At 61.2% G+C, this 18,096-nt stretch overlaps 1 protein-coding gene across 1 annotated transcript; it reads left to right on the plus strand.

Annotated features, from left to right (window-relative positions):
* Positions 1 to 1,106: 1,106 nt before the first annotated feature.
* MAP3K11 (mitogen-activated protein kinase kinase kinase 11) lies at positions 1,107 to 16,983 on the plus strand. The gene is given in 11 exon segments (XM_030569845.1): positions 1,107 to 2,769; positions 2,771 to 3,258; positions 8,097 to 8,277; positions 8,447 to 8,595; positions 8,801 to 8,976; positions 9,601 to 9,841; positions 10,428 to 10,541; positions 12,332 to 12,473; positions 12,953 to 13,044; positions 14,397 to 14,999; positions 15,250 to 16,983. Coding segments are annotated over 11 exon segments (2,856 nt in total). The 5' UTR covers positions 1,107 to 2,569; the 3' UTR covers positions 15,720 to 16,983.
* The last annotated feature ends 1,113 nt before the right edge of the window (positions 16,984 to 18,096 follow it).

Consider the following 18,096-nt stretch of genomic DNA (forward strand, 5'->3'; position numbering starts at 1 on the left):
GTGAGTGACAGTCCCTGATCCAAAGAGCTCACAGTCTAAATAGTGTAAAGTATCAGAGGGGTAGCTGTGTTAGTCTGGATCTGTAAAAGCAACAGAGTCCTGTGGCACCTTATAGACTAACAGACTTTTTGGAGCATGACCTTTCGTGGGTGAATACCCACTTCATCGGATGCACGAAGTGGGTATTCACCCACAAAAGCTCATGCTCCAAAACGTCTGTTAGTCTGTAAGGTGCCACAGGACTCTTTGTTGCTTTTATAGTCTAAATAGTGTGAGGGAAAGGACTCAGCTAGGGTCCCACAGCAGACCAATGTCAGAATAGAAAATAGAACCAGGAGTCCTGAGTCCCAGTCAAGTGCTGTCACCATGGGGTCAAGGTCAATACAGTGCCCAATGTAATGGGGGGCTCCGATCTTGGTTAAGGTTTATACAGTGCCTGGCACAACATGGCCCTGATTTCAGTCAGGGTCTGTGCAGCATCCAGTTGGAGAGGGGCTGTGATATCTGTCAGTCTGCCCAGCACAATCATAATACACACTAACAATCTGAGGCAGTTCTTGCCCCAGAAAGCTTACTATGGCCCAGCAGTCAGGAAACCAAGAATATTTCCCCAAATCCTTTAGAAAATGGTCATGGGACTAAGCCATTCCCAAGGGAACTGCTGACTTTAGTGGGGATGGGTTTATGCATCTGGTAGTGAGTACCCACACAACAGTTCCTGGCTGGGAACTGCCTCTGGGGAAGCTTACTGCATTGAAGCCCATTTTGGCTACTGCTATGAGAAAGCTCACATCTCGGGAGTTCCAGGCTGGGCAGCGGGCACTACCGGGGGGGAGCTGGCAGTGCCAGAGCCCCCACCTGGGCACTGCTGTGGGGGAGTTCCTGGCTGGGCAGCTCCGCAGGGGAGCTCACTTTTGCTACAACCCAGAAAAGCAAATTCGGAACAACTCATGAATGAGCAGAGCCAGGAGAGGAATGACTGAGGAGCCCAGGCATTGTCTCCCAGCCCCCCGTTTTAACCTCTAGACCCTACTTCCTCTCAGAGCTGGGGCTAGAACCCAGGTGTATTGGCTCACAGCTCTCCCAGCCTAACTCACTCCGCTGCCGCTCCCAGAGATCGGAAGAGAACCCAGGAGTCCTGGCTCCGAGCCCCTCCCCCTACTCTAGTCGGACTCCTGAACTGTGTCTCCGCTCTTGTTCCTTTTCCTTTGTCCCGGTAACAATGTGACCCTCTCCGCCTTCCTGGTCCCAGACTCCACCCCAGAGCCTGTGCGGGGCGGGGGGACGGGCCAGGCCAGCGGGCGCTGTGCTGGGGGAGCCGGAGCACACCCCGGGAGAGGCGGATAGACCGGGCCGTCGCCGCGGACGATCGATCTTTGCGCCCGGAGCCCGCTGGCTTCCTGTGGGTGCCTGGGGTGGCCAGCGACCGAGGGGCAGAGGCATTTCCCACGCCTGGATCGGCCAGGACCCTGCCCGAGAGACGCCCCCAGGAGCGGCGTCTTCCAGCCGGGGAACTTCTCCAGCCGAGGCATTTCCTCCTCGCTCTACCGCGGCTTGGGACAGAGCTCGGGCCGGGCAAGCTGGAGGGATCGGGGTCTGGGCAGGGCAAGGCAGGGCGCGGGAAGCCGGGGCCTCTGGGTGCTTGGAGATTGCCGGGGCCGTAGCTAGATCGGAGTGGAGGACCCTTCAGGCAGAGGGGCACTTCTGTGGCCCTGGGGGGATAGGCTGTAGGGGTTGATCCTGGTCCCTGTGGGAGGGCAGAGTGTAGGGGGCTATCCTAGCCCCTTTGAAGGGGGGCAGACTCTAGGGGTTATCCTGGTCCCTGTGCGGGGGAACAGGCGTTAAGGGGGTGATCCTAGCCCCTGGGGGTGGGGGGCAGGCTGTAGACGATGATCCTGGTCCCTGTGGAAGGGGCAGGGTGTAGGGGGCTATCCTAGCCCCTGTGGACGGGGACAGACTGTAAGGGTTATCCTGGTCCCTGTGGTGGGGAACAGGTGGTAGGAGGTGATCCTAGCCCCTCGCGGGGGTGGGCTGTAGAGGGTGATCCTGGTCCCTGTGGAAGGGGCAGGGTGTAGGGGGCTATCCTAGCCCCTGTGGAGGGGGGCAGTCTGTAGGGGATTATCCTGGTCCCTGTGGGGAGGTGGGCTGTAGGGGGTGAACCTGGTCCCTGTTGAGGGGAGCAGGCTGTAGGGGGTGATCCCACCCCTTGTGAGGGGGAATAGACCGGAGAGAACAAGTCTGCGCCCCCCCCCCCCCCAGAGAGGGAAGGGGGAATAGACTGCCAGGGATGATCATGGCCCCTGACAGGCGAAATAGATTGTAACTGGGATGATCCTGCCCTAGCAAGGGGGGGATTAAACTGTAAGTGCCAATCCTAGTTCCCAGATGGAAGGGGACTCCTGTAAGTGTGCAGGTTTCCCAGCCCTATAACCATCCTGCTCCTGTGAGACCCCTGTGAGCTGGACCCCCAGGCTGGCCTTGCAGCACCTCTCTGGGAATATGCCCATGCCGTGAAGGGCCACATTTGGGCAGAGTCTCACTAGAGGCTGCCCCCAGCCTCTGACCCAGGATGGAGCCACTGAAGAACCTGCTGCGGAAGGGTGCATGGGCGCCGGAGAGGAGTGGTGGGGCGGCCTACACCAACCCAGTGTGGACGGCGCTCTTTGACTACGAGGCGGCAAGCAGCGACGAGCTCAGCCTGCGCCAGGGGGACCGCGTGGAGGTGCTGTCATGGGATTCCACCGTGTCTGGTGATGAGGCTGGTGGGCAGGCGAGTGCGGAGCCAGGTGGGCATCTTCCCCTCCAGCTACGTCTCCTTGCAGCCAGTTGGCTATGGCGAGGCTCCAGTTCACGCTGACTTCCGGGAGCTGCGGCTGGAGGAGGTGATTGGAGTGGGGGGCTTCGGCAAGGTGTACCGTGGCAGCTGGAAGGGCGAGCTGGTGGCGGTGAAGGCGGCGCGCCAGGACCCGGATGAGGACATCAGTGCCACAGCAGAGAGTGTGCGCCAGGAGGCCCGGCTCTTTGCCATGCTGCACCACCCCAACATCATTACCCTCAAGGCCGTCTGCCTGCAGGAGCCCAACCTGTGCCTGGTGATGGAGTACGCTGCTGGGGGCCCACTCAGCCGTGCCCTGGCTGGGCGCAGGATCCCTCCCCATGTGCTGGTGGACTGGGCGGTGCAGATTGCCAGGGGCATGCAGTACCTGCACTGCGGGGCCATCGTACCTGTCATCCACCGTGACCTCAAGTCCAACAACAGTGAGTGTCACTCTGCCCCATGCGATCCGTCCAGCTCCATTGGTGTCCCTCAAATCCAACCTGCAGGCCGTGGCAGAATAGCCATTTGGCCAACGGGGCCTGTGCCCAGGGGCCCTGGTCAATTGGGTGGCCCCTAGAAAATGGGCACCCTGTGCCCTGACTAACTCTGCCTGCCTGGCGCTTCTGCCAGGGAAAGCCCCTGCATTCCAACCTCGCTCCCCAGCAAGAGCGCTTTGGAAGGAGGGCAGGGAAAGCCCCCGCACCCCAACCCCATTTCCCTGGCAGGAGCACCAGGAAGGGGTGGGGAGACTGCAGGCATAAGGGGGGTGGAGGGGCCCCCACTTGCTTTGGCCCAGGGCCCCACAGACCCCTAATCTGCCTCAACCTGCAGCCCGCACAGGATCCCCCCAGGTCCACTGGTGTACCTCAATCCCGACCTGCAGCCTCCTACTATCCCAGCCCTGCCCCCCTCCCTGCACCTCTCACACAGCTCAGCTGGTGCATCTGAGTTCTGACCTCATTGACCCTGGGCAGCAGGAAGTGATGACAGTTGTGGGACCTTAGATTTTAACATGTACATAAAATGCAGGGGGCGGGGAATGGGATTTAGGCTTTGGCACTCCCAGGGGCACTGGCTCCGATCTAGCCCCAGGGTCAGGGGGACTTGCTGGCTCAGGGGGTTCCACTGGATTGAATGAGATACCAGGAGTGTTAGGGCATGTCCACACTGCGATAAAAGACACTGCATACGCCACAGCTGGTCCGGCTTAGCTGACTCTGGGCTCGCCAGGGTCTCAGAGCCTGGGCTCCAGCCCGAGCCCGAAGGTCTACACTGCAATTGTACAGCCCCTCAGCCTGAGCCAGGTCAACAGAGCCAGGCTCAGACTCGGTGCTGCGCACTGTAGACAGTGTAGACGTCCCCTTTAGAGGCTTGACAGTGAGGGAGCCTGGGGCCAGACTGGCTTGATTAGGAAGAGTGGAGATGAATGGTTAGAGCAGCGGGAGGCTGAGAGTCTATCCCCAGCTATGGGAGGGGATTGGGGTCTAGTGGTAAGAGCAGGGGTGGGTTAGAAGCCAGTACTCCGGGTTCTATCCCTGTTCCTAACCTAATAAATAATGAACTGTTTAAGTGGAAGGTTGGGGCATGACTTTCACCCTGGTTGACCCCTTCCCTGTTAGGATCCCACTGGCTCCTAAGGAGCTGATTGGCTGGCACTGCCTTGGCCTAGCCACATTGAGTTCCCAGCATGCCCTGCTGCAGGGGTGGGCAGGCAGGGGCTGTGGCTTGTGTGGTGCCTGGATCAGCGCTTCTGCAGCACTGGGAGGAGCTGGGGCAGGCAGGCTGGGGCTAGAAAGGGTCACAGGGTGGTGAGACTGAGGGGGACTAGACCCGCTGGTGGGAGGGTACAGGGACACATACCAGCTGCCCCTTGTGCTTGGTGCCTGGTGGAGGCACAGGCTCACAGCTGGCTCTGTACAAATGGCCCCTCCCAGGCTGACTCCTCAGTGTTCTCTCCCCTTTCCAGGGCTGCAGCCAACCCCCAAGGCAGGGGTGGCCTTCCTCAGGGACTGGGAGAGGGCAGCATTGGGGCACAGGCTGAGATTGGGACCCTCGGGGCTGGTTGCTATACAGATCACGAGCCCCCCAACTGAGATCAGGGCCCATGGGGCTGGACTCCACACAGACCCTGACTCCCACCCCAACTGAGATCAGGGGCCCTGTGGGCCAGACGCTGCACAGACCCCCAACCAAGATCAAGGTCCTGTTGGGCCGGGCACTGCACACACTTAGAGAGAGAGAATCTCTGCCCCTAAGAGCGCACAATTTGAATTGACTAAAGGGTGGGAAAGGAAACTGAGGCACTGGGGAAGGAAAGGGACTTACCCAAGGTCAGAGGCCCGTTTCCTGTCTTTCTAAATTAGATTGGTTCCTGTCTGCCCAACTAGCTCTGGAACTGGCTCCACTGGAAGTGCCTGTAGGTGGGGCTGTGTTTGGAGGAGGGCAGGGCTGCCTATCCTGCCCCCACACAGTGAGGAACTCCCTTTAACGGGGGCCTGGCCTGCCCAGGGGGCAGTATGGGCCCTGAGGGACACTGGAGGAGGGAGGACACTGCTTGGGCAGGGGTCTGGTATTGGGGTGGCTGAGAGGGACTGGGAAGGGAAGGCCACAGTATGGGGAAGAGAGACTAGGTGGGGGAGAAGAGTATTGGGGGGCTGTGGTGGGGACCTAGAGCACTGCAGCATGCAGGATCCAATGTGGGGAGGGTCACAGCATGAGGAAGAGGGAATAAAAATTGGAGGCTGTGGGGGAGGGGAGGAGTTATTGGGGTGGCTGTGAGGTGGGGGCTATTGGTGGACTGTGGTGAGAGACTGGTTATTGGGGGATCCAGGCTGGGGGAGGGGCATTGAATGGAGGGCTGTGGTGAGCATTGGGGGCTGTGGTCTGGAAAGCAGACGGGGTGTGGGATGGGACAGTGGGGTCTGTGATCTGGGGGCCCCCAGGGTGGGGGAGGGAGTAAGGGGGCTGCTGACGGGGCAGTTGGAGCTGTTGTCCAGCTGTTCCCCCGGCCCCAGCTGTGGGAGCGCCTGGCCTGGCCCAGGGCTCCCCTTCTCAGCTTCCTTCCGGCAGCTTCCTGCCCTGGTTTCCTGCCCCTCTCAGCTGGCAATGGTGGGGGAGAAGAGAGAAAACAGCAGACAAGGAGGGAGTGTAAGTGCAGAGGACCCAGGAGAGGGGATGGCAGAGTTGAAAAGGGGAGGGACCCAGGGCTGGGGGATTCCAGCTCTGCTCTGGTGCCTGGGAAAGGGACCCCTATCTTGCTCTTCCTCCTCCCTCCTGGAGGGTCCAAATGGTGGATGCTGTACTGGGGAGAAGGGAGGGAGAGAGGCAGTGGCTGCAGCACTGGGGGGTGGAGCTGGTGGGGGCAGCACTAGAGGTGTGGCTGGGGGGAGCTGGCAGGGGGAGTGGTGGGAGTGTGCTGCAGCATTGGGGAGGCTGGCAGGGGCAGTGGTGGGGGTGTGGCTGCAGCGCTGGGGGGTACTGGCAGGGGCTGTGCTGGGGGTGTGGCTGCAGCTCTGGGGGGGACTGGCAGGGGCTGTGCTAGGGGTGTGGCTGTAGCTCTGGGGGGGACTGGCAGGGGCAGTGCTGGGGATGTGGCTGCAGCGCTGGGGGGACTGGTGAGAGCAGCACTGGGGGTGTGGCTGCAGTGCTGGGGGGGAGCTGGCGGGGCAGTGCTGGGGGTGTGGCTGGGGGGAGCTGGCAGGGGCAGTGCTGGGGGAATGACTGTAGCGCTGGGGGTGTGGCTGGGGGGAAGGCTGGAAGGGGCAGTGCTGGGGTGTGGCTGTACCTCTGTGGGGGACTGGCAGGGACAGTGCTGGGGTGTGGCTGTACCTGTGGGGGGGGGGCTGGCGGGAGCAGCACTGGGGAGTGGCTGCAGTGCTGGGGGAACTGACAGGGGCAGCACTGGGGGTGTGGCTGCAGTGCTGGGGGGGGGTGGCTGTAGCACTAGGGGGGAGCTGGCAGGGGCAGTGCTGGGGGTGTGGCTGCAGCACCGGGGAGGGTGGAAGCTGGCGGGAGCAGGGCTGGGGGTGTGGCTGCAGTGCTGGGGGGTAGCTGGTGGGGGCAGCGCTGGGGGTGTGGCTATAGTGTTGGGGAGGCTGGCAGGGGCAGTGCTGGGGGTGCGGCTATAGTGTTGGGGGGGGCTGGCAGGGGCAGTGCTGGGGGTGTGGCTATGGCACTAGGGGGGTACTGGTGGGGACAGCGCTCGGGGTGTGGCTGCAGTGCCGGGGGGTAGTGCTGGGGATGTGCTGCAGCACTGGAGTGTGGCTGTCGAACTAGGGGGCAGAGCTGGGCCGTTGGGGAGAGGCAGGGGGCAGTGATGAGGGCAAATGGCAGAGGGCAGCGCTAGGGGTGTGTGGCGGGGAGCTGGTGGGGTAGTGCTGGGGGTGTGGCTGCAGCTTTGTGGGGAGCTGGTGGGGGCAGCACTGGGGTGTTGGGGGTGTGGCTGCAGCTTTGTGGGGAGCTGGTGGGGGCAGCACTGGGGGGTGTGGCTGCAGCATTGGGGGGAGCTGGTGGGGGCAGCACTGGGGGTGTGGCTGCAGCATTGGGGGGAGTTGGTGGGGGCAGCACTGGGGGTGTGGCTGCAGCTTTGGGGGGAGCTGGTGGGGGCAGCACTGGGGGTGTGGCTGCAGCATTGGTGGGGGGGGACTGGCGGAGACAGAAGACAAAGCACTAATTCTCCAGCCAGCCGTGCACAATGGGCCCCTTAGTGCAGCACAGTCTCAGGGAATGTTTCTCTTTCGCCTACGGGTCATGGGGCTACAGAGCCCAGCTGGACAGAGCTGGATGTCAGGACTCCTGGGTTCTCTGTCCAATTCTGGGAGGCGAGTGCGGGCTAATGGTTAGAGTGGGGGGGTTGGGAGTTGGGGCTCGTGAGTTCTGTCCCGGCTTTGCTACTGAGACTCTGTGCAGAGCTTTCCCAAGTCCCTCCTTCCTGCCTCAGTTTCCCCAGCTATGAAATGCTCTTGATCCAGCTTTGCCAAGGAGCAGCTGCCAGTGATTCGTCCCCACTGGCACCTGCCTCAGCATGAACTAGTCCATGAGCCCTGGGAAAGGGGAAGTGATACCAGGCTTCTAATATAAGAGCTTGTGTCTCAGACTGTCTTCCTACAACAACAGGATCCCCAGAAAAAAGTCACAGGAAATGTGCTGCAAACAGCACATCAGCCATGGCTGGGAGGCCTTGGGGCCTGTCCCCTTTAGGGGGTGTGGGCTCCGATATGTGGGACATGGCATCTTTCCCCTGCAGGGGCACTGACCCCTGTCTCCTTCACCCCCCAAGTCCTGCTGTCCCAGCGCATTGAAGAGGAGGACATGAACGGGAAGACGCTGAAGATCACAGACTTCGGGCTGGCGCGAGAGTGGCACCGCACCACCAAAATGAGCGCAGCAGGCACCTACGCCTGGATGGCACCCGAGGTCATCAAGGCCTCCACCTTCTCCAAGGGCAGCGACGTCTGGAGGTGAGCACTCACAGGCCAGCCAGGATGCCTGGGTTCCATCCTAGCACTGTGCGGGGAGGGGGTCTAATGTCCATTTTCCTCTTTCCTGCCCCCCCTTGGGTTACCACGGGGATGAGGGATGCTGGGGATGGTCTCCCCTCCCCACCACTAACGCTCTCTCCCCTCCCAGCTATGGTGTGCTGCTGTGGGAGCTGCTGACTGGGGAGGTCCCATACCGCGGCATTGACGGGCTGGCTGTGGCCTATGGTGTTGCCGTCAACAAGCTGACGCTGCCTATCCCCTCCACCTGCCCCCAGCCCTTTGCCCAGCTCATGGCAGGTAAGGCAGGGAGGGAGACAGGACCCCTGTTCTATCCCAGCTGTGGGAGGGGTGTGGGGCCTAGTGAATAGAGAGACAGCAGGACCTGTGTCTCACCAGGGCCAGATCCTGGGTGGCTGGGCAGTCTGAGTGAGGCAGAGTTTGCCCTACCCCTGCTGGATGAGACAGATCCTGACATGTCCTGTTCTTCCCCCCCCGCCCCCAGAGTGTTGGGACCAGGACCCCCATGGGCGGCCCAGCTTCAACTCCATCCTGGCCCAGCTGACGGCACTGGAGGCCCAGGTGCTGGAGGAGATGCCCCAGGACTCCTTCCACTCCATGCAGGATGACTGGAAGCTGGAGATCCAGGGCATGTTTGATGAGCTCCGAGCCAAGGAAAAGGTACAGCTCCCCCATGCCCCCTTCAGCCCAGCCTCCTGCTCCCTACTGAGCCCCCATGGCCTGGCGTCCCCTCAACCCCCACACCCCAGTCCCCCACTCCCTACTCAGGCCCCGCACTCCCCACTGAACCTCTGCAGCCCAGCCCCCCCCAGCCCCTGCAGCTCAGTCCCCTCCTCAACCCCTTTTTCCACTCAGCACCTACAGTGCAGCTCCCCCACTCCTTACTGAGCCCCCCAAACCCAGCACCCCCACTCAGTCCCTGCAGCCCTGCCCCCCCACTCCCTACTGAGTCCCTAAAGTCCACCCCCCACTCAGCCCCTACAGCCTGGTCCCCACTCCCCACTGTGCCCCTGCAGCCAGGCCCCCCCCCATCCCCCAAAGGCCAGCCCCCTCTCAATTCCCCCCCCTTCCAACTCAGACCCCACAGCCTTGGCTCCTACTCCTTACTGAGCCCCCTGACTGTTCCCCACAGCCTGGCATTCCCATTTCCCTCTGAGCCTCCCTCCCTGCCCCCTCACGCCCCCTAATGGTGCCCAGGGGCACTGCAGTCAGTGCTGCCAGCAAAGTGTGAGCCCCATGCCCTCCCCCCAGCGGCTCGGTGACCACATCCTCACTCCACGGCAGGAGCTGCTGAGCCGGGAGGAGGAGCTGCAGCGGGCGGCACTGGAGCAGAAGTCCCATGAGGAGTTCCTGCGGCAGCGGGAGCATCAGCTGGCCCAGTGGGAGCTGGAGGTGTTTGAGCGGGAGCTCACACTGCTCATCCAGCAGATGAACAAGGAGCCCCCCAATGTGAAGCGCAGGAAGGGCACTTTCAAGAGGAACAAACTCAAGGGGCGGGACAGCGAGAGGATCAGCATGCCCCTCGGTACAGGCCTGGGCGCTGTGGGTTGGGACGCACCAGGAGAGCTGGAGGGACCCCAGGGCTGGGATGGCAGGGGGCTACGGGTTGGGATTGGGGGCACTAGCAGGCTGAGGGCTAGGGCAATCCAGGGCTCATAGCAGGAGGGCTGCTCCCCCATCCCGTGCTCTGAATCCCCATTTCTCCCTGTGCCACCCTGCTCCCCTCCATGGCCACGTGCCCAGGCCATGCCCCACTCTGGGCTTTGGCTGGGAGTATGGAGGGCTCCAGACTGTGGTTACTCAAAGCTAATTACCTTAGTTACTCTCCTTTCCCAGCAGGGGCAGGTGCAGGTAATGCTGCTAACGGAGACACCCGGTGTAAATCTGGAGTGTCTGGGCAGATGCCAGGGTGGAAACCTTCTGGGGAGCTGAGATCAGAATCTGACCCTAAACCCAGTACAGTCGGGAGGACTCCGGATTGACCTGGGGAGCTGAGATCAGAATCCAGCCCTGACCCCAGTACAGTGGGGGACAGTGATCTTTTGGAGGTGGTAACTCCAGGGGAGGGGCAGAGGGCTATTCTCACCGATCTCGTTCTCCCTGCCCCCTAGATTTCAAACACCGCATCACGGTGCAGGCCTCCCCCGGGCTGGACAAGAGGAAGAACGTCTTCGAGGTGGGGGCTGGGGGCTCCCCGACCTTCCCACGCTTAAGAGCCATCCAGCGTGAGTGAGACACGGCAGCTGTAAGGGACCAGGAGCTGGATTAAGGCTCTGTGCTTGCACCATGCCCCCCACCCTAGGGAATAGTGGCTTGGTGCTCCCCTGAACTTACACCCCAAATGATGGAGTATCTGGTTGGGGAGGGAGAGCTGTGCTGTCATCACCTTCTGGCCAATCAGAGAGGCACAGGTGATGACATCATAAGTATTCACCCATGATGTCATTTCCTTCTGGTCAGTCGGACAAGCACAAACTATGATTAAGGCTATGATTATGTCCCGGAATCTGTGACTTCCAGAGACCTCTGTGACATTTTCTGCTTCAGCCCCAGGGTCACGGGACTGGAGCTGTCAGCCAGCAGGGGCGCCAGAGCTCTCAGCTGCCAGGGCCCTGAAACTCCAAGCTGTGGCAGGAGACCCCCCACCACAGCTCCCAGCTTCCATGGGCGATGGGGGGGCCTTGCAGCTCCCAGGTGCATGCCCAGAGCTCTAGATTGCCAGAGCTCTGAGCTACAGCAGGGGTCTCCACAGATGTGAGTCACCATGGGTGGCCCCCGGAGCTCCCAGCCACCACAGGTGGCCTCTGGAGTTCCCACCCACCAGTCCTGGAGCTCCCAGCCACTGTGAGTTGCGGCAGCGGTGGGTGCTGGACCTCCCCATTTTGTCAGGGTTATTTTTAGTAAAAATCGTGAATTTTTGTGTATTGCCCGTGACCTGTCTGTGACTTTTACTAAAAATTTCCTTGATAAAATCTTATCCTTAACTATGATGTGATAACTATTTGGCCACAATATAATTTTGTACAATAGGAGCCGCCCCCAGGGGTCAGTTGCACAGGGTATAATGATCCATGGGTTGCTTTATATTCCCCCCTCTCCCCATACACACATACCCCTCCTCTCAGCACTTATTGGCCAGAATTAAATTACATATCTGCTGTGTCTTTAGCATATCCATCTTTATGCTGATTGGATGGAGTGAAGTGACATCACCTGTTGTTGGGTTTGATAACTCAACATGGTGTTGACTGGATGAAGGAAAATGACATCACAGAAAGTTGCTTGTGTTAGCACTTCCTGTGACTAGCTCTGACTGGACCTGAGTAAATGATACTGGGGGAAGAAGTTGGTGGGGGAGGATGGAAGGATTTGCTTTTCCATTGTGGTCTGTGCTTTGTGCTGATTAGCTGACAAAATGACATCACAGCTTATGACATCATTACACAATTTGATCAGAGAGAATTAAATTTTATCAGAGTATGTGACATCCAGGGCCGGCTTTAGGCCGTTTCCCCTGATTCCTGTGAATCGGGCCCCATGCCTCAGAGGGCCCCGCAGTGTCCGGAAGAGAGGCCCCACAAGGTAAGCCCCGGAAGACAACTGCTGCCGAGGAAGGACTCTCTGCCGAAGTGCCACTGGAAACAGCAGCAAATGATTGGGTTGGCACCGAATTGCTGCCTCTGTCTTCAGCAGCAGCTCAATCACTGCTGCTGTCTTCGGCGGCTTTTCAGCGGCAGCTCTTTCGAATCGGGCCCCGCACGTCCTAAAGCCGGCCCTCGTGACATCATCTCTTGGGTCTCCCTGGTCAGCAGGAAATGACATCACAGACGATTATATGTGATATTACTTGTGCTTCTCTGATTGATCAGAAAGAAATGATATCACGGGAGACATACTGACATCACAAAATATTCACCCACGATGTCCTTTCTTTCTGACCAGTGCTCTCCGTCCTGAGTAGGGGGGCGCAGCATGACATCATCCCCCACTGAACCATGTATTTTTTCCCATGCAGTGGAGCCTGCCGAGAGCAGCCAGAGCTGGGGCAGACAGGCACCACGCCGCACAGATGAGGCCTGGAATGGGGACCGCCGCCCTGGCAAGAACTGGGGTCCCGGATCCCCCAAGCTCTGGGAGGGCAGCACCCAAAATGGCAGGTAGGGATGCTGCTTCCTCTCCCCCATACACCTTTCCTTTCCCCTCCCTAAGCCCCTCACCCTGGTGTTTGGGGTTGGGGAGAGAAATCCTGGCTGCCCCCCATGATGACTAACTATAATATTAATAGCAGCAAATAATCCTGTGGCATCTTATAGACTAACAGACGTTTTGGAGCATGAGCTTTCGTGGGTGAATACCCACTTCGTCAGATGCATCTTTGCTGCTTTTACAGATCCAGACTAACACGGCTACCCCTCTGATACTATAATATTAATAAGAGACAGGTACTGATATGTGAGCCAGGGCTCCTGGGTTCTTTCCCAGCTTGAGGAGGGGAGTGGGGTCTAGTGGGTTAGAGCAGGGGGGTTGTGAGTCAGGATTCCTGGGTCTCCGTTGTCCCTTCTCTAGCTGCTCCTCCTGGCTGTCCCCCCTCCCTGTCCCTCTCAGGATTCTAACCCCCACCTCTCATCCCCTGCAGAAGGAGGTCACGGCCGGAGGAGACGACCTGGTACATTGGGCCAGAGGAGCCCAATCCTGTGGAGCCGGCCCCACCCCAGCCTGCCCTGAATGGTGAGTCCCCATGGGGGAGGGGACACGGGCTGGCTCTGGTGTCAGGCCCAGACTCCCCAGCGTAAGGCCTGGGGAATTCAGCACCCAGAGAGCATCACTGCATGCACAAGAGAAGCTCCTGCTGACGTGCTGAGCACCACATGCTACCCTCAACTGAGGAGGTCAGGGCTGGGAAGCACATGCTCCCTGTGCTGAGATCACGGCCCCCCTCGGGCCTGGCACTGCACAGACCCCCCTGCCCCCCGGCTGTGATCATGGCCCCCCTCGGGCCCGGCACCACACAGCCCCCCCCTTGGCTGCGATCAGGGGCCCCCTCAGGCCCAGCACCGCACAGACCCCCCTTGGCTGCGATCAGGGGCCCCCTCGGGCCCGGCACCGCACAGACCCTGCAGCTGTGATCAGGGGCCCCCTCGGGCCCGGCACCGCACAGACCTCCCCTTGGCTGCGATCAGGGGCCCCCTCGGGCCCAGCACTGCACAGACCCCCCTTGGCTGCGATGAGGGCCCCCCTCAGGCCCGGCACCGCACAGACCCCCCTGGCTGTGATCAGGGGCCCCCTCGGGCATGGCACCGCACAGACCCCGCAGCTGTGATCAGGGGCCCCCTCGGGCACGGCACCGCACAGATCCCGCAGCTGTGATCAGGGGCCCCCGTTGGGCCCGGCACCACACAGATCCCCCCCCTGGCTGTGATCAGGGCCCCCCTGGGCTATGATCAGGGCCCCCCTCAGGCCCGGCACCGCACAGACCCCCCTGACTGTGATCAGGGGCCCCCTCGAGCTCGGCACCGCACAGAACTACCTGCCCCGGCTGTGATCAGGGCCCCCCTTGGGCCCGGCACTGCACAGACACCCCCCCCACCCCCGGCTGTGATCAGGGCTCCCCTCGGGCGCGACACTGCACCGACCGCCCCCGCCCCCCGGCTATGATCAGGGCCCCCCTCGGGCCCGGCACTGCACAGACCCCCCTGGCTGCGATCAGGGGCCCCTTCGGGCCCAGCACCGCACAGACCCTGCGGCTGTGATCAGGGGCCCCCGTTGGGCTCGGCACCACACAGACCCGCCTGGCTGTGATCAGGAGCCCCCCTTGGGCCCGGCACTGCACCAACACAGAGAGAGACGGTCCCTGGCCCAAAGAGCTCACAGTTTGAAGAGCTGAGTGTGTGTGAAGATGGATGGGGGCGGAGGAGGAGGGAGGAATGGATGCGAGGGATCTGTGGGAGGGTGAAAGGATGGAGGGGAATTTGCTGGGGGAAATGGGACAGGCTGGCTGTGTGTCCTGTTCCCTGCACTACGTTGGGCAGGGGATTCCCAGCATGGGCGTTGTTGCTTATGGCTCTGTCCCTTCCTTGCAGGTGATGTCCCTTCTCTAGGCCCCAACGGGACCCAGGAGTCCGAGGAGCAGCGGGCACCGGCTCCGGAGCGTATCAGCACCCCCAAACTCATCCAGAGAGCACTGCTGAGGGGCACAGCGCTGCTGGCCTCCCTTGGGCTGGGCCGGGACCTGTCACAGGCCCGACGGGAGGAGAAGGGGGAGCCCCCACCCGTGCCCACCCCCCCACCTTCTCCTGAGCTCATCCGCTTCTCCCCAAAGGACACACACTGCCCTGCCCTGCTGGTGGAGGTGGACCAGGGTGGGCCGGCCCGGACGCCAGGGTCCATGGAGGAGGACCAGGGTGGGCCGGCCCGGACGCCAGGGTCCACGGAGGAGGGCCAGGAGGGGCCGGCCCGGACGTCAGGCTCCACGGAGCAGGGCCAGGAGGGGCCGGCCCGAACGCCAGGGTCCACGGAGCAGGGCCAGGAGGGGCCGGCCCAGACACCAGGGTCCACGGAGCTGCTCATCCATCTGCTCCCAGGCGGCGATAGAGGGTCCCTGACCCCCTTGTGGGGTCAGAGGTCACCAAAGAGCCCACAATGTGAGGAGGAGTGGAGTTCTGGCAGCAGGGCGGAGAATTGGGGTAAGTGGGGAGTGACAAAGATGCAGAGACTTTTCCCACTCAGGGGTGCTGGCTGCAACCCAGCTCCAGATGGGGGATGAGTTGAGCAGGGGGATGGGGAACGGGGCCTTTCCCCTCTAGAGGGTGCCAGCTCTGACCCAGCCCCAGGGCAGGGGACGGGCTGGTTCAGCTTGGAGGATGGGGTTTGGGTTTGGTCAGTAGGTGCCCACTCACGTGTTGTTCTAACATCCCCTGTTCTCTCTCACCATAGGTGGGGCCCTCCCATCGCCCTCATCCCCCTGCAGCCCCCACTCACCACGCCCCTCCCCACACACCAACCTCATCTCCCGGCCCCGCCCTTCCCCTGTGCGCAGCCGCATCGACCCCTGGAGTTTTGTGTCAGCTGGGCCACGTGCCTCCCCAGCCCAGTCCCCCCAGCCAGAGCTGCGCCGGTGTCGGGCAGGGACCCCCGACTCCAGCAACCCCTTCATGACCTCCGACCCCTTCTTCCACCCCTCACTGGGACCTTTTGACTCGGAGACCTTCGACCCTTTTGCCTCAGCACCCAGATTGACCGGTCTCTCCTGCCGCCTGGACCATGGCCAGCTCAGTCCTTACCCCTCGCCCCCTCCACGCCACTCCTCTGGCTTTCCTGCCCCTCTGGAGCAGACCAAAGAGACCCACCCACTGCCATGGTGGGTGGTCAGATCCCCGCAGGAGGACAGCAGAGTCCCAAAGTGAAATGGGCGATACAGGAAGTCCTGGCCTCTTTGGACAGTTGCACACAGGAAGTCCTAAAATGAAAGTGGGTGATACTGAAAGTCCCACCCTCCTCAGACTTTGCATGGAGGAAGTCCTGCCCTCTTCGGACAATTGCACACTGGAAGTCCTGCCCTCCTCAAGTTCTGGGCACAGGAAATCCCATCTTGCATGGATCATTGTACCAGATACAAGGCTCAGGTTGGGGTGGTCTCTGTGTTGGATGTTTGGGGAGTGAGGGGAGCAGGGGGGAGTTTTCATTATACACTGGAAAGGTGGGAGACTTCTGGGGAGCTCCTGTGGGGTAACTGGGGGGGGGTAACCTCCCCCCACCTTAAAGAAGAGACTAACAGTGGCTTGGACACCCTCTGAGCCTGGTGCCATGTTACACATGGCATGAGGTTGTCAGGTCTCTGCCAAACTCTCACCCTGGTCCTCAGAACCACTGCATAGGTAGTGATCACTGTTTGGGAGTGAGGGGCACTGGCAGATCTGGGGGAGCCCAGGGCTGGGATAGAAGGAGTGAGGGGCACTGGCTCAGCCCATCTGTTTCTTGAACACTAATAGTGGGCCCTCTGTTCCCAGCGTGGGGTTCTGGTGTCTGGGTTGGGGACCAGACACCCCTCCCACAAGGTAGCAGCCCCTTTTGCTGATAGCAGGGGGTGTCTTGGGGATATCCCTGGGGGAGGGACACTGGGAGGGGTCGATACGGCATCACCCCCTCCCCTTGCTACATTCCCGAGCACGGACTGGCTGCAGGTGAGTGTGTGCCTTTGTGTGCAAGTGTTGGTGTGCGTGCAAGGCTGGGAGTTCTGTGTACTCAGGCGAGTGTGCAAAGCATCCTGGGGTGCATGTGTGTGCAGCTGCCCCAGTGCCTTTGTGCTGGTATCTGTGGGCGCGTGCGAAGCTGGAGGCGTGGGAGCATGTGTGAGGGCTGGCCTGGGTGGGGCTGTACCTATACGTGAAGCTGGGCACGCTCGCCCATGCATGGGCTGGAAACAGGTGTGCTTGGGAGCAGCTGTACCTTCACCTGTACGTCCAGCGTGGGAGTCTGCTGCTTCCCTCCCCCATCTGTGGGGTCCCCGTTTACTCTGTCCCTTCCTCCTGCTGTGAGTTCCTGCCCTGGGGCTGGAGGGGGCAGGCCATGTCAATGTCCCCTGTAACTGCACCAAGACCCCAGGCTGGGGAGCAGCTGAATCTGGGGCTGCCTGTGGATTGAGACCAAATAAACTCCCAGCTGCCTCCATCTGCTGCCTGCTGCTTCCATTCTTGCCCCTGCTTTGGTTCCATCTCCCCTCCACCCCACCGCCGCAGCTCGCTGCACCCTCCCTCCCCGGGTTATGGTCTCAGAGCACCAGTAGGAGAATGGCCCCACAGGGTGCACTGGGCCCAGGGCAGGCCCTTGAGAGGCTTGGCCGCCTTTGCACACCTGCCCGGTATGGGCATGAGCCTAGCATGGGAGGGAGCAAATGTGAGTATGCAAAGACCTCTGGGTGCAGAAAGGACTTCGCTGTGTGCATGCCCCTCGCATGCCTGCCTGCCGCAGTGCCAATCACTGCTGCTTTACACTGACTGCCTCGCTCTCACGGAGGCCCTGGCCGCATGGTGCTATCCAGGGCACGTGGCTCTGGTGCCCATGCATGGGCATGCATGACTTGCAGGTGCCACTTTTTGCTCCTGGCTCTATTCAGGCTGACCACAACTCCAGCCCCAGGGAAGATCAGGACACCAGAGTGGCTCAGCCCCATTTGCACGCCCATGCATGAGAATGTCCCTGGCCCATGGAGGTGCCACGTGTGGCTTTGAACATCACTGGGGGCTCAGCACTGACCCAGGTACTCTGTGTGCCCACGCTTGTGTGCGTACACACCTCACATTTACACGTGCAGGTTGCCGGCAGTGCTGCTGGTGCCGCACGCCCCTGGCACACGGGGGGAAGTGGGGCACAAGTGACTGCTGCACACGTGTGCCAGCATGGCCCTTTTACACAGTGATCTTCCCTGGGTGAGGGGATTCCGCCCACCCACCCCGAGCATCAGTGGGGCTGGAACTTCCCAGAGCGTCAGCAGCTGCAGCCTCCAGCCAAAGTTGGAATCTCCCAGAGCTGCTAGCCACTTGCGGGGGAGCAGCTGGGACTGTGTCCAGCAGGGGGCAAGAGAGACACACACGGAGCAGGGATCATTCTCCCCAAAGAGGGGATGGACACACATTCTCAGCTCACCCCTGACACATGCAGGTGTAGGGGGTACCTCCCCCTCCCCACATACACACACTTCTGATGGGAGAAGCCCCCCCCCCCATGACCTGTGCAGGGGCCCAGCCCTGGTTTAAAGAGTTTCTGCCTCAGGGGGGCATTTGG

The sequence above is a fragment of the Gopherus evgoodei genome, chromosome 7 (genome assembly GCF_007399415.2).
Source record: "Gopherus evgoodei ecotype Sinaloan lineage chromosome 7, rGopEvg1_v1.p, whole genome shotgun sequence".
Taxonomy (NCBI): Eukaryota; Metazoa; Chordata; order Testudines; family Testudinidae; genus Gopherus; species Gopherus evgoodei.